Source organism: Oncorhynchus keta, chromosome 35, assembly GCF_023373465.1.
Source record: "Oncorhynchus keta strain PuntledgeMale-10-30-2019 chromosome 35, Oket_V2, whole genome shotgun sequence".
In the NCBI taxonomy this organism is placed as follows: domain Eukaryota; kingdom Metazoa; phylum Chordata; class Actinopteri; order Salmoniformes; family Salmonidae; genus Oncorhynchus; species Oncorhynchus keta.
Window position 1 is genome coordinate 72,897,798 of NC_068455.1, and position 15,627 is coordinate 72,913,424.

At 46.1% G+C, this 15,627-nt stretch overlaps 2 protein-coding genes across 3 annotated transcripts in view; one reads left to right on the plus strand and one right to left on the minus strand.

Annotated features, from left to right (window-relative positions):
* Positions 1-3,938: 3,938 nt before the first annotated feature.
* Positions 3,939-8,955, minus strand: rasl11a (RAS-like, family 11, member A). The gene is made up of 5 exons (XM_035753503.2): positions 8,532-8,955; positions 7,685-7,741; positions 7,401-7,483; positions 6,300-6,470; positions 3,939-6,131 (listed from the first exon to the last, which is right to left on the minus strand). Exons 1-5 carry the CDS (start codon positions 8,680-8,682, stop codon positions 5,829-5,831), a joined length of 765 nt encoding a protein of 254 aa, XP_035609396.1. The 5' UTR covers positions 8,683-8,955; the 3' UTR covers positions 3,939-5,828.
* A 686-nt stretch (positions 8,956-9,641) lies between these two features.
* LOC118368989 (ubiquitin carboxyl-terminal hydrolase 12-like) overlaps positions 9,642-15,627 on the plus strand; it is a 32,098-nt gene continuing 26,112 nt past the window's right edge. For both annotated transcript variants that reach the window (XM_052497698.1, XM_052497699.1), the window contains exon 1: positions 9,642-9,789. In XM_052497698.1, the coding sequence (XP_052353658.1) occupies positions 9,742-9,789 (48 nt within the window). In that variant the 5' untranslated portion in view covers positions 9,642-9,741. The remainder of the gene's footprint in view (positions 9,790-15,627) is intronic.

Here is a 15,627-nt window from a genome sequence, read left to right on the forward strand (position 1 = left end):
CTTCCAAGTTTACACCTTCACTATTACATTTTATTCAGGAAGTTGTCTAAAAGGGATTGAATTTGTTGTTGCCTAAATGTTTTTTGGTATATTTCCACCCTATTTTCCTACCACCTAGAGCATTTCTTAATATTATTCAGTTCCTTTGGCTTTGATGCCTCATGATTGAGTATTTCTCTGTTCAAGTAGACTGTGATTTTGCTGTGATCGGACAGGGGTGTCAGTGGGCTGACTGTGAACGCTCGGAGAGACTCAGGGTTGAGGTCAGTGATAAAGTAGTCTACAGTACTACTGCAAAAGAGATGAGCTGTAGGTGTACCTACCATAGCAGTCCCCTCGAAGCCTACCGTTGACTATGTACATACCCAGCGTGTGAAAGAGCTGCAGGAGTTGTGAACCATTTTTTTTGTTATGTTGTTGTAGTTGTGTCTAAGGGGGTCAAATGGGGGAGGGAATGCTGTCACCTCCTGATAGCTGTTTGTCCCAGTTTGCTGAGGGTGTCAGGTTCTTGTGCAGTTCTGGCGTTGAGGTTGCCACAGACTAGTACATGTCACTGGGCCTGGAAATGATCGATTTCCCCCTCTCGGATGGAGAAGCTGTCTTCATTAAAGTATGGGGATTCTAGTGGGGGGATATAGGTATCACAGATGAGGACATTTTTCTCTGTTGAGATCATTTCCTTTTGAATTTCTAGCCAAATGTAAATTGTTCCTGTTTTGATTAATTTAGTAAAGTGAGTTAGGTCTGCTCTGTATAAAATTAGCATACCCCCTGAGTCCCTTCCCTGTTTCACACCTGGTAGTTTGGTGGATGGGATTACCAGCTCTCTGTAACCTAGAGGGCAACCAGTGGGTCCATCTCCTCTATACCATGTTTCTTGTAGGATGAAAATGTCTGTATTTCCTGCTCTCCATCCCCTCCCCCCTCATCCCAGATTCTCTCATCCCAGGAGGTTATTCTCTTTCTCCCTTGCCCCCTCTCTCTCTTTCCCTCTCTCTATCTCTCTCTCTCTCTCTCTCCTCTCTCTCTCTCCCTCTCCTCTCCTCACTCTATTTCTCTATCTCCCTCTCTCTCTCTCACCTCTCTCTCTCTCCCTCTCCTCTCCTCACTCTATTTCTCTCTCTCTTTCTCTCTCTTTGTCCTTCTCATCCACCCCCTCAACTCATCCCAGGAGGTTATTGTCTGGTTGAGTGTTCTCCCGGTCTCCAAACCACCACATCCTGCCTAATCTGATAACGAGAGGCGCTGACAACCTCGCCCTCTCTAACACACTCACACACACGCACACACACACGCACGCACACACACACGCACACACACACATAGACACACACACACACACACACACACACACACACACACACACACACACACACACACACACACACACACACACACACACACACACACACTAACGAGACCAACAGCTGTTCCATGTACAGCAACACGTTCCTTTAGAACACATTCCATGTTCTAATCCCTCTCATAATGAGACTTCCCATATTCATCACATTTTACTGAAGAGCTCTCACAACTATCCTGCTTTCACAGTGATAGAGACATACTAGAGATGCTAGTTTACAGGTCAAGAGGAGAAGGAGGAAGTTGGAAGCTCTCCCTCTGATGGTAAGATTCAGAGGGTAAACTGATCCTGGATCTGTCGGGCAGATTCTGCCCCAAGCGAGGGCGAGGCCCATTATCAGAAGACAGGAAGTTATCAATTTGATCTGTCAAGGAGAATGATCTCATTGGTTAATCTGTCAAAGGGAGTGATCTCATTGGCTATGTTGTCAACAATGGTGGTGAGGGACAGGAGAGAGTTGTCTGGTGGAAGATGATAGAGGAGATCGTCAATAACTGCTTATTGCGGTATAGGGAAGGTGAAGGTCGTTATCACACACATGGACACACCCTCTTTGAGATGCTTGACAGAAAATGATTAATAGCTTTTTTTGTGTTATGTTTTGAAATAAATAGCCCTTTATTGAATATTTTAGTCAGTTGGCAAAATGTAGCTTATTGTTGTACCATTTCAGTAATCTTTTCTTTTTGGTACTATTGCAACCAAGCCTCCCAGATGAGGCCCAAGGCGACAGCACCAGTTCCACTCCCAAGAGGAATCCAACAACAAACAAGACTGTATCCATCATCAGGCCATGTCAGAGACTGTTACATTCTCTCACACACACACACACACACACACACACACACACACACACAGACACAGACACAGACACAGACACACACACACACACACACACACACACACACACACACACACACACACACACACACACACACACACACACACACACACGTACACACACACACACACACACACACACACACACACACACACACACACACACACACACACACACACACACACACCTTGAAAAACAAGGAAGGGATAGAGTTGACGTGGAAAAATTCCCAAATGTGGCAATCTCCACAAACTCATACACACACCAGAATGATTCCTCCCGTGGACCTAGTAAAACAGCATATGGAAGCTATTCAACTTCCCAGGTAGATTGGAGCTCAGAGAGGGAGCGAGGCAGACAGACAGGATTGTGCGTGTCTATGTGTGTAAGTGAAAGAAAAGGGGAAGAAGGAGGGTTTATATTCATCATTCAATACTGAGCCTTCGGGATGTGTGTGTGTGTGTGTGTGTGTGTTCTTGTGAACCATCTGTGTGTATTTATGCATGCAAGACAGGCAAGTGTGTTTCTGCTAATGTGGGAACTGGTAACCAGAGGCTTTCACAGATTCCCATTCATTCCTTATCTTGTGTGTGTGTGTGTGTGTGTGTGTGTGTGTGTGATCCACTGTGGGTCAAGGCCAACTAATAATAGAGGAACAGTTCGTCCTCACCGTCAGACAGTGATATCCATGACAGATTTGGCCCTCTGTGCTGTGTGAGCCCTCAGGAAGATACTCTGAGATAAAATAATGAGAATGCAAGAGAGCTGTGTTCAGAGCTCTTCTTCTGTGGTGGGTCGGGTCATGTTGCTACTGTCAAAGCTCTTCTTCTATGGTGGGCAGGGCCATGTTGCTACTGTCAGAGCTCTTCTTCTATGGTGGGCAGGGCCATGTTGCTACTGTCAGAGCTCTTCTTCTATGGTGGGCAGGGCCATGTTGCTACTGTCAAAGCTCTTCTTCTATGGTGGGCAGGGCCATGTTGCTACTGTCAGAGCTCTTCTTCTATGGTGGGCAGGGCCATGTTGCTACTGTCAGAGCTCTTCTTCTATGGTGGGCAGGGCCATGTTGCTACTGTCAAAGCTCTTCTTCTATGGTGGGCAGGGCCATGTTGCTACTGTCAGAGCTCTTTTTCTATGGTGGGCCGGGCCATGTTGCTACTGTCAGAGCTCTTTTTCTATGGTGGGCCGGGTCATGTTGCTACTGTCAGAGCTCTTCTTCTATGGTGGGTCGGGTCATGTTTCTACTGTCATAGCTCTTCTTCTATGGTGGGCAGGGCCATGTTGCTACTGTCTGGCTCATCTGGTAGGTATTCAGACACACTTGGAGGGAAATAATGGTAAGTATGCATCCCAAATGGCATCCTATTTCCTACATAGGCTCTGTTCAAAGTAGTGCACTATTCTGGATATAGTGTGTTACTTTTGACCACCTGGGCCCATAGTAGTGCACTATATATGGAATATTGTGTCATTTGGGATAAAAGCTTAAATATTAAGTGTTTCTGTTACTATTTGTAACATTGGTGTCATTATTGGTTGGTAAGTCACGCTGTGGTATTACAGTGGGGGCTGACTGTTGGCTCTGGGAGGATAGCTGGAATGAGGGCTCCGGTGCCAGGGGCATACCGGAAGAGGGTCTTTATAATGGCTGTGTGTGTGTGTGTGTGTGTGTGTTGCTGAGAGACAGGAAGAGAAGGAAATTAAAATGGTTGAAGAATGAGGTCAATTACTTCTCTCTCATTTTTGACGTCAAACAAGTTCAAATTTCTTTATTAGCATTTATAAACTACATCTCAAACCTCTTGGTCGTGTTAAATAGAGCAATCACAGCAAAACGGCTTAGAACACTTTGCAGAGAAAAAAATAAAAGTGTTTCATATAGAACAAGTCCAGGTAGTCCCTCCTTGTTTAAGTCCATTTTGTCCCTAATGAACATGACCCAGCAAAGCGATACTCAGCCACTATAGTGAAATTAATCCTTCTACTGGCACACAATGAGACTGATTAATTTTATAGGTCAAAGGCCAGAGGTTAAAAGTTTGTGGTGTTTGTCTCTCTATGGAGGTGGTTGGGGGCAACGACCAGATTCACAGAAACCAGTTCCAGATGCTGAGGAATGTGTCGTTATCGGAACACTGTGCCCCAGTAACCCTAACCCTGTGCCCCAGGCGTTCTTGTGTGTATCCGTGCGAGTCTGGGGGAACTGGGCGCTCCCTAACCTCTGGTGTGTTCCACAAAACGCTGACACAGCAGAGAGGTGAAAGGTCATGAGAACTCCGATTTGACATGTCTCTCCAATGGGTCAGTCCCAAATGGCTCCCGATATAGTGCACTACATTTGACCAGAGCCCTGTGGGTAGTGCACTATATAGGAAATAGGGTGCCATTTGGAACACAAGCCCATGTCTCCTTCCTCTCTGACTTCTTATTAAAAATATATATCTGTCCAAAATGGAGCCTGTGTACATGTTGCTCTAAAGGGTCCTGACTAGGGTGGCAAAATTACAGTAACTTTCCCCACCAAATACCCCCGGTTTTCCAGAAATCCTGCTTATTCCCTCCTGATTCCAGGAAACTTCCAACCGGGATTTCTGGTAAACCCAGACATGTAGGAAAAGTTAGCAGACATTTGCAAGCAGTAACCCTAGGCCTGACAGTAGTTTGGCTGAAGTTCCCCCTATAAGCTCTGATCTATGTTCATGCTAGTGCTAATGGTAGGGTAAACTGATCCTAGATCTGTGGTTAGAGACTGTTCAGAGGGATTAAGGTTTGTTCAGGTAAGTACAGACCAGGATGGTCCTCTGTAGCCCAGCAGGTAGAGCATGGCGCTTGTAATGCCAGGGTTGTGGGTTCAATTCCCGGGACCACCCATAGGTAAAAATGTATGTATGCATGACTGTAAGTCTCTTTGGATAAAAGAGTCTGCTAAAAAACAGATCATATTTAAAATGTCAAAGGACATGTAATTGCTAAATAAACATTTGATTAACCATGACCTATCCACGTTTTTCATATTGAAAATATATTAGTTGCTTCTCAAACGCACCCAATTCCCTACATAGTGCACTACTTAGGCCCTGGATGAAAGTAGTGCACTAAATTGGGAATAGGGTGCAACCCATCGGTTTGTTTTGCTTCTGGGTACAGTACATTTTCAGATGACATTCATTCAATACAAATGTATCAGAAGCAAGAAGAGTAGGCTAGTGTGTGACAGCTCAGATCGAATAGCAGATCTCAGAGTAGCCTATGATTGGTCCGTTAGGCCTGTCAGTCAAAGTCAGTATTTCAGGCTCCTCTGTCACCATTGGTCAGATTGTCAGAATGGTATGTGATGTCACAAGCCTCATAGCACACTGTTCTGTTGGTAGTATTGGGCCTTGCTGTCTCTTTGCCATTCCTTCCACAAGGGGAACCTCTTTATCTTAATGTTCCATTCCAATCCAAAGAAATACAATATCCGTTGTTTCCCTCTTCTCACTGTTCCAACGAAATGCTCCATTTGAAAAAAAGTGTTCCATTCATTATCATACAACGACATCACAGGAGAGTCAACTGGGCTCAATCCAGAATTCCAATTCCAGAACCAGAACCAAAAAAAATAAGCATTTTTTCCACCCATTGTCATCACAAGGTGTTAGTAGAAGACTTTCCCTTAGAGGACAGCACCTGTCGAAACCTCCTCTTCAGCTCCTGCATGTTGGGGGACTTGGGCCGGGCCAGGTGCAGCCCCCCTCTCCTTTTCTCCCCGTTACCCCCGCCCAGCGCCCGGCTCACCTCGCCACAGAGGTGCAGGAAGGCGGCGTGGACCCCCTCGTGGTTCTCCCTGGCAGACGCCTCAAAGTACGGCCCACCCAGAGAGGCTGCCAATGTCTCGCCCTCGTCAGCCGGCACCTGGCGGGCACGGAGGAGGTCGCTCTTGTTGCCCACCTGGGAGGAGAGGAGAGAAGGATTAGAGAAATGTTAAGGCGACATCCAGAAATACTTCCTGATAAAATAAAAGGTTATCTATTTAGACACCAGTCAGAGAAGGACATACCTGGAGACTGAAATAATTATAAAAACATCAAGCTCTCGTAATATAACAGTCAAACCCACCAGAATGACAGGTATGTTCCCTGCAGGGTGGATGCGTCTGACGTGCTGGTAGAGAGGCTGTATGGTTCTATAACTGCTGTGGTCGGTGATGGAGAACACCAGGACGTATCCATCCGCCCAGTAGATAGACCTGTTGATCTGCTCCTGACAATATAGCCCCTCTGCATCATCCTGGGGGGATAGAGCATGCCACATCTGTCTGTCTCTAATACTCAAAACCCACTGGTACAGACTGATGTAGACACTATTTATTAGTGTTATTATGAGAAGCCTGCGTGTGGTTGTTACTCTGAGATTATAGAGAACACAGACAGAACACAGACAGAACGCCCTCCTTACCTCAGATTGTAGTTTTGTTTACAAAACCAGGCCTTTGAACAGGTGGTTAGTTTTCAAAGTGAGTTTGATGAATGAATGTGAGACTCCCTCAGGGAGTCACTGAACTCATCACAATCACTACAGAGAGTAGAGAGAAATGACTGGGATATGCCCTGATACTGGATGTAGGTTCATGTCCACAAAGGGTCTCAAAATAGGAGTGCTGATCAGGTCGTAACCTGCCCATATAATCTCATTCATTGTGATCTAAAAGGGCGTAACTGATCCTAGATCAGCACTATATTCAGAGGCTTTATAGGGGCCCTGGTCTACTGTAACATGATATATTCTTACTGATAATGAAGAATGCTAAGTGAGGAGATGTTTCCACTTGTTATATCCAGATCTGGGTCAAATACACACACAGGCTACTGTATGTCAAATACTTTTTACAATTGAACCAATACAATGGAATAGTCAAAGTGCGGTCTGTTTGATGACATCCAGAAAGAGGTTAGAAGACCTCTATCTCAAGGGACACTTGGCATGTCATTTAAAGTATTTGACCCCACGTCTGGTTAGATAGACCCCTAGGCTGTAGCGAGGAGCAGCAGTTCCCTTTAGACTAGAGAGACACTGGGGTGTTCCAAATGACACCCTAAATCGCAATGTAGTGCACTTCTTCTGACCAGTGCACATAAGGATCTGGTGAAAAGTAGTGCACTGTAATAGAGAATCGGGTACCATTTTGGGACACATCATTGTGTGTTTAGAGAGACCAACCTGTAGAGAGACACAGGGTGTGTCCTGAACCTGTAGTGAGACCTGTTCTCCATCTAGATTGATCTTTCTGGAGTAAAGGGCCCCTGGAAAACAGAGATTAGCACCACGCATGATGGGTAGACATGCAACAAATGAATGATGACGCAACACATTAGGATGCCTTGTACTGACTGATTGTTTTTAAACACAGGAGGCTATAGTAAACTAGTGCGTGGCTACGTTTTTACAACGTGAAATGACAGATATTATATGAGTGTGCACTGTGAGAATGATACAAATCCTACCTGTGTTTGCCTCATAGTCCCCAATGAACCTCTTGGTCAGAAACCTGACGATCAAAGCTGTGAATGAAACAACGAGATGAATAGTCTCCATTGAGTAACACCTTGAGAATAATACTGCAGGCTACATATCTTTCATTGTTGACATGGCTCTTTAGGTGGTAGAGACGAGCTTCCCATCAGTCTGTCTGCATCCAGATACAAATTTGACCCTATTGCCTTACGTAGGGGTTTAGTTAAAAGTAGTGCACTATGGGCCCTGGTGAATTGTAGTGCACTATATAGGAAATCCCTGGCGACACTGTTTACCACTAGCTGTCCAACCTGGCACACCAGACAGTGTGTAGCCTAGAGGCCAATCCTACAGAGTACAGACATAGCCTAATACAATATCTAAGTCACATGTGTCAAACTCATTCCATGGAGGGCAGTGTCCGCGGGTTTTTGCTCCTCCCTTGTGCTTGATTGATGAATTAAGGTCACTAATTTCTAAAGAACTCCCCTCACCTGGTTGTCTAGTGTTTAATTGAAATGAAAAAAGAAAAACCCGCAGACAACAGGCCCTCCATGGAATGAGTTTCACACCCCTGGTCGAAGTGTTAGGTGGAAATATGAATAGGTACAACTTGTTTACAAATCGACATTGATAGTCTGCATAATTGGATTTGTAGCCAATCCGTTTGACAAACTAATGCAAATTCATTATTTTCATTCTAGCCTTCATTCTCTATTCGCATAGGAAAATTACTTAAAGGTCTAAAATTGATAAACGAAATGTATGTACACACACACTTTCACATTGATTCTCGTTTAGCGCACTACACAAAAAGTTATTAGCCATGTTCCCTACCTGTTTTCCCGACGTTGCTCGCTCCCAAAACCACAATCTTAACGTTTTTGTTGGGCACGCAGTCGAGAACGGGATACTCCGGTATTGGAACTAGCAGAAAGTTGCTAGAACCACTATTCATTGTTCTCGGTGGGTCGACAAGAAGACGCATTTAGAAGCCCCTTGTGAGTCCAGTCTGCGAATGCCGTTCCTCTTTCTCCTCGTCCCCCCCCCCCAACTGCTAAAATATTCCACTGTCTCTCGATACACCCGATCTCGATAAGAACAGAAATTATAATCGTCTCCTCTGACTGCTACTTCGAAACAATCATGCATACCGTTTGAAGATCCCTTGCATTGAGTGCCCAAGCAAATGGACCAAATCAAGTTTCTTTTGGCGCCCGATCCTAGACGGTTAGGCTATCCGATAGTAGATTGTATCCTTGGAACCGTTATTTCACATAGGATAAATAGAGACAGAGCACCGAACTGTCATATAAACCATGAGGGGCAGACAAGTCAATCCCGCCACTTCCCGAGCAATTGTTAGTCAAGAGAGAGAAGAGTCAGACAAACCGGAGTGGGATGAGCGAGAACGGGGCGTGAATGAGTAGCCTAGCAGATTTGCTGACAGCACAACCCCTACAAATCGCTGACCTGTTAGCATCTGGCCATTTTATCGGTTTAGGATAGGCAAGCATAATGGTTCATATGATATAATTTTGGGGGGTCTTTTCCCCAAATTATTAGCCTACATTTCAAGACCGTCAAATAGGATTCAATGAGTAAACTGAATCAATTGTTGGAATTGAAGGCTAAACACAAACTATTTTAAGAAATAGGCCTACAGAGTCATTTAGTTAAAACCATTTCCACATATTTTTGACGGTTTGCCTCTGTTCTTTGTGACCATGCAGTGGTAGGCTAGACTACAATTTAGTTTTGCTGTAATGTATTATTTGCCCGACGACCGGTCAATTATAATCCATCCACTTTAATCTGCGAGCCTCGTTCTCGCCTCCTAATTGCTGAGCGCAGAAACTGGCCTATGAGCGAACGGTGTAGGTCTGGGGAGCGGTGCGGTGCGCGGCGCGCGGTGCGGTGCGGAGCGGTGCACCAACCAGACACTCCCTCATCCTCAAACTGGACGGTCTCCCCGGAACTCCCACAGCCGTAGCGGCTGTCAACGTTTTAACATTGGGTTTCGGTCCAATACTATGGAAAAAGACGGATGGAAATACTGATGACAGTCCGAAAGATCGCCTCGATTTGTACGATGGTACGGTATTTTTTCAGTTTTTTTACAATCCGTTGCTTCCTATGCGATGATGTTCCCCTTGCAGCTAGCTAATTGGCGAATGCTAACAGGACATGACTGAGGTTTTCCAGAAAGTTGTCTCGTTATCCAGCCAGCTAACGTACCTAGCTAGAGCTCTTAGAGAGAAACAAACATTTTAATAGATAGTTGGCTGCAATTGATACATTTAGAGTTGTTGAATTTCAAGAGGGCAAAGTATCTCCACCGATAGAATAACCAGTTTTATTTAGGATCACTAGACGACACGGACTTGTTTTGAAGTGAAGCTGGATGAACAAGTATCTAGTTAAGCTAACAAGCTAGCTAACGTTAGCTCGCAAATAGCCTAGCCACGAGATGACGCTAGCTACTTAACAATAATACAAAGTTGTCTTGACAGTTACTTGGCGAACTACGTAGCTTTCTCAGTCGTCGTAGGCGTTTTTATTTGATCAAATCGTCTATAACCTAGTTAGCTACTAGTAACGTTAGTGAAATCATATTGCTCAACCTTTCAACTTCAACTAACTAAATTGTAGATGGCCGGCTAGCTACTACTGGACATATGCTTGCCAACAACATTCCTCTGGCTAGTTAACAAGATTTTAGTAACATAGCTAGTTAACTAACGTTAGCTGAGTTCAACAAGTTAGCTATGAAAAGGCAGCAATGCAACGTTGCAGAGGTCAGAGGGAGTTGAAGGCGCTGCGCCTTTATCTGGCATTGGCTGTGCAGTATTTACTGTGATTAGGGCGTTCATGTTTCTTGCTCTTCTCAGAGGTGTTGTGAAGGAAGTTGACATGGAAGTGAGTTTGTGTTTTATACAGGACCTCCCGCCCCCATCTACGGCCAACCAGTCAGCTTGTCACGTCAATGTGGAACTATACTGAGCCCTCCCCATGGTTGCACAATTTTTTTTAGAGGCGCAATGCGATGCGGTACAGCGCTCAAATTGGCATCTGTGTGCCTCTGGAGGCTTCGGAATTGCGTCACACCATCCATATGGCTGCTCCGACCACCTCACAGATCAAGTATAAATTGTCTCTTATATCAACCTGAGCGGGCGGTGCATTGGGATACATGGCCCGTGACGTGAACGGCCAGAAGCGATGAGGGAGGAGCGTCCATCTCAAATAGAACTGTAATCTGCCCTGCTGGGTCATGTTGTCAACAATGCAGCATGGTACATCATTCAGAAACATGCTAAATCAATATTCCATCAAATGTGTTCGAATTTTCAAACACTGATCAAAAATTAAAGCAACATGCAACAATTTCGAAGAGTTACAGTTCATATAAGGAAATAAGTCCACTGAAATACATTTATTGGGCCATAATTTATGGATGTCACATGACTGGGAATAAAGACATTTATTTATTTAACCAGGTAGGCCAGTTGAAAACAAGTTCTCATTTACAACTGCGACCTGGCCAAGATAAAGCAAAGCAGTGCGACGACAACAACACAGAGTTACACATGGAATAAACAAACGTACATTCAATAACACAATAGAAACATCTGTATACGATGTGCAAATGAAGTAGGGAGGTTCGGCAATAAATAGGCCAATTGTGGTGAAGTAATGACAATTTAGCAATTAACACTGGAGAGATGTGCAAGTAGAAATACTGGTGTGCAAAAGAGCAGAAAAACAAAAACATGGGGATGAGGTAGTTGGTTGGATGGGCTATTTACAGATGGGCTTTGTACAGCTGCAGCGATCGGTAAGCTGCTCTGACAGCTGATGCTTAATGTTAGTGAGGGAGATATGTCTCCAACTTCAGTGATTTTTGCAATTCGTTTCAGTCATTGGCAGCAGAGAACTGTAAGAGGAAAGGCAGCCAAAGGAGGTGTTGGCTTTGGGGATGACCAGTGAGATATACCTGCTGGAGCGCGTGCTACTGGTGGGTGTTGCTACAGTGACCAGTGAGCTGAGATAAGGCGACGCTTTACCTAGCAAAGACTTAGATGACCTTAAGCCAGTGGGTTTGGCGACGAATATTTACCAAGGACCAGCCAACGAGATAATACAGGTCACAGTGGTGGGTAGTGTATGGGGCTTTGGTGACAAAACAGATGGCACTGTGATAGACTGCATCCAATTTGCTAGTAGAGTGTTGGAGGCTATTTTGTAAATGACATCGCCAAAGTCGAGGATCGGTAGGATAGTCAGTTTTACGAGGGTATGTTTGGCAGCATGAGTGAAGGATGCTTTGTTGCAAAATAGGAAGCCAATTCTAGATTTAACTTTGGATTGGAGATGCTTAATGTGAGTCTGGAAGGAGAGTTTACAGTCTAGCCAGACACCTAGGTATGTATAGTTGTCCACATATTCTATGTCGGAACTGTCCAGAGTGGTGATGCTAGTCGGGCGGGCGGGTGCGGGCAGCGATCGGTTGAAGAGCATGCATTTCGTTTTACTAGCATTTAAGAGCAGTTGGAGGTCACGGTTGGTCACAGATACCTTTTTTTTTATGTAGGGGTGTGGATCAGAACCAGTCAGTATCTCGTGTCACCACCATTTGCCTCATGCAGCGCGAAACATCTCCTTCACATAGAGTTGATCAGGCTGTTGATTTTGGAATGTTGTCCCACTCCTCCTCAATGGCTGTGCGAAGTTTCTGGAGTGTGGCGGGAACTGGAACACGCTGTCGTACACATACATCCAGAGCATCCCAAACATGCTCAATGGGTGACATGTCTGGTGAGTATGCAGGCTATGGAAGAACTGAGACATTTTCAGTTTCTAGGAATTGTGTACAGATCTTTGCGACATGGGGCCGTGCATTATCATGCTGAAAAGTGAGGTGATGGCGGGGAATTAAGGGCACCGCTAAGGGCCTCAGGATCTCCTTACGGTATCTCTGTACATTCAAATTGCTGTCGAGAAAATGCAATTGTGTTTGTTGTCCATAGCTTATACCATAACCCCAGCACCACCACGCGTCACTCTGTTCATAACGTTGACATAAGAAAACCACTCGCCCACACAACACCATACACGCTATCTGCCCAGTACAGTTAAAACCGGGATTCATCCGCAAAGAGCACACTTCTACAGCGTGCTCCATCGAAGGTGAGCATTTGCCCACTGAAGACGGTTACGACGCAGAACTGCAGTCAGGTGAAGACCCTGGTGAGGACGATGAGCTTCCCTGAGACGTTTTCTGACCGTTTGTGCAATAACCCTTCGGTTGTGCAAATCCACAGTTATTTTGGCAAAGGAGAAATACTCACTAACAAGGATGTAAACAAATTTGTGCACAATTTGAGAAGCTTTTTGAGCGTATGGAACATTTATGGGATCTTTTATTTCAGCCCATGAAACACTTTTCATGTTGCCTTTTTATATTTTTACTCAGTTTTTATTGGGAAGGCAGATGAAGCATTTTTGCGTGTGAACACTGAATCCTAATTACTCCACGTGATTAATATAGCCTAGGCTAGGTCACGTTGGTTTTGTGCCAACTTCGCTGTCGGGCCAGAACGGGGCAGCTGGCTCACGCCTGGGAGGCAGCCTGGTTCCAAAACCAATGTAATCACTTTTGACCCTGTGCAAACTCCTCCCATAGGTGTATTCAGGGCCAGAAAAGCGAGTCCCCTCAATGCTTGTTAACTTGAGTTTCATTGGTTTACGTAGCTATCAGCTCGATTCTATGGAATGGTGGAATGCTGGTTGGCTGTATCTTTCTAGAATACCTGGAGACTCAACCAGTTTCCTCCCGTCTCTCTGTCTAAACATCAGTTGCCAGGCAACGAGACACCAGAGTGCCACCCTCTGTTTTTTTTTTATCACATTGTCAGAGCTTCCCACATTTGACAAACAAGTGACTGTTTGTTTATTTACATCGACTCCCATGTCACTGGCAAAGAAGTGCATTATCAGGGGACCGATTAAGTCAGAACTGTAATTTGGCTGAGAGGAATGAAGGATATCAGGGAGAATTCTCCCACACAGCCTTTTTAATTTTTTTATTTAGAGTGTGCGCTGAGGGGGTTAGCTAGTGTGTGTGTGTGTGTGTGTGTGTGTGTGTGTGTGTGTGTGTGTGTGTGTGTGTGTGTGTGTGTGTGTGTGGCCTGTCGTCCGTCTGTCTCTGCATCTTCTACATCTGTTGTATCATATGGAATCATCACAGACAGACAGACCCCGATGATTTAGTCATTCAATCAGCTGTTGTATGATGATGCCATAGACTCTAGAGCATGCTAATGCATGCATGGTACATGTGCAATGATCAATAAGTACTAGAGGAACCAACCACTGGGATAGATATCTGTTCCATTATGACATCAGAATGCTGTCACAATCTAGTAGTCCATCTATCTCTCTATGGGACCACACCTTCTGACCCAACGTGATACTGTACTAGTGGAGGCCCAGGCAGATGGTGCACTTCATACCCTGTAAAAGCATTACATAATTGTTGTGAAATATTGTTGCACATCGCAAAGATAACTTAGGGGGTCAAATGGGGCCGGGATACACTTGAGCTGTTTGTAGCACTGGCCGAAGAGGATGTACCTAGGCTACGCCCCAATAAGTACACTAGCATACTATGTTCAATCCAAGCATACTAACTTCTTAGATGTGCCATACTCAGGGGTCAGATAGCCTAGTTAGATTCACCTGTTGTCACAATATGCATAATTAATAGCCTATAATGCTTGTAAAGATTCCATGAATGCTATACAGTTTGTGTGGATTTTGGGATGCTTGGCCTGCCTAGAATACGGCCTGGATCACAGTGTCTGCTTGGCCGGCCTGGATCACAGTGTCTGCTTGGCCTGCCTGGATCACAGCGTCTGCTTGGCCTGCCTGGATCACAGCGTCTGCTTGGCCTGCCTGGATCACAGTGTCTGCTTGGCCGGCCTGGATCACAGCGTCTGCTTGGCCGGCCTGGATCACAGCGTCTGCTTGGCCTGCCTGGATCACAGCGTCTGCTAGGCCTGCCTGGATCACAGCGTCTGCTAGGCCTGCCTGGATCACAGCGTCTGCTTGGCCGGCCTGGATCACAGCGTCTGCTTGGCCGGCCTGGATCACAGCGTCTGCTTGGCCGGCCTGGATCACAGCGTCTGCCTGGATCACAGCGTCTGCTTGGCCTGCCTGGATCACAGCGTCTGCCTGGATCACAGCGTCTGCTTGGCCTGCCTGGATCACAGCGTCTGCTTGGCCTGCCTGGATCACAGCGTCTGCTTGGCCGGCCTGGATCACAGCATCTGCTTGGCCTGCCTGGATCACAGCGCCTGCCTGGATCACAGCGTCTGCTTGGCCTGCCTGGATCACAGCGTCTGCCTGGATCACAGCGTCTTCTTGGCCTGCCTGGATCACAGCGTCTGCTTGGCCTGCCTGGATCACAGCATCTGCTTGGCCTGCCTGGATCACAGCGTCTGCCTGGATCACAGCGTCTGCCTGGATCACAGCGTCTTCTTGGCCTGCCTGGATCACAGCGTCTGCTTGGCCTGCCTGGATCACAGCGTCTGCTTGGCCTGCCTGGATCACAGCGTCTGCTTGGCCTGCCTGGATCACAGCGTCTGCCTGGATCACAGCGTCTGCCTGGATCACAGCGTCTTCTTGGCCTGCCTGGATCACAGCATCTGCTTGGCCTGCCTGGATCACAGCATCTGCTTGGCCTGCCTGGATCACAGCGTCTGCTTGGCCTGCCTGGATCACAGCGTCTGCCTGGATCACAGCGTCTGCCTGGATCACAGCGTCTTCTTGGCCTGCCTGGATCACAGCGTCTGCTTGGCCGGCCTGGATCACAGCCTGCTTGGCCGGCCTGGATCACAGCGTCTGCTTGGCCTGCCTGGATCACAGCGTC

What these genes read in the sequence shown, in the direction of transcription:
- rasl11a (XM_035753503.2), bottom strand. Translation starts at nt 8,682, where the DNA reads ATGCGTCTTCTTGTCGACCCACCGAGAACAATGAATAGTGGTTCTAGC. An exon ending in GGACTATGAGGCAAACACAG is followed by an intron (nt 7,484 to 7,684) that starts GTAGGATTTGTA and finishes TCTGTTTTCCAG; the next exon opens with GGGCCCTTTACTCCAGAAAG. An exon ending in GGAACATACCTGTCATTCTG is followed by an intron (nt 6,132 to 6,299) that starts GTGGGTTTGACT and finishes CTCTCCTCCCAG; the next exon opens with GTGGGCAACAAGAGCGACCT.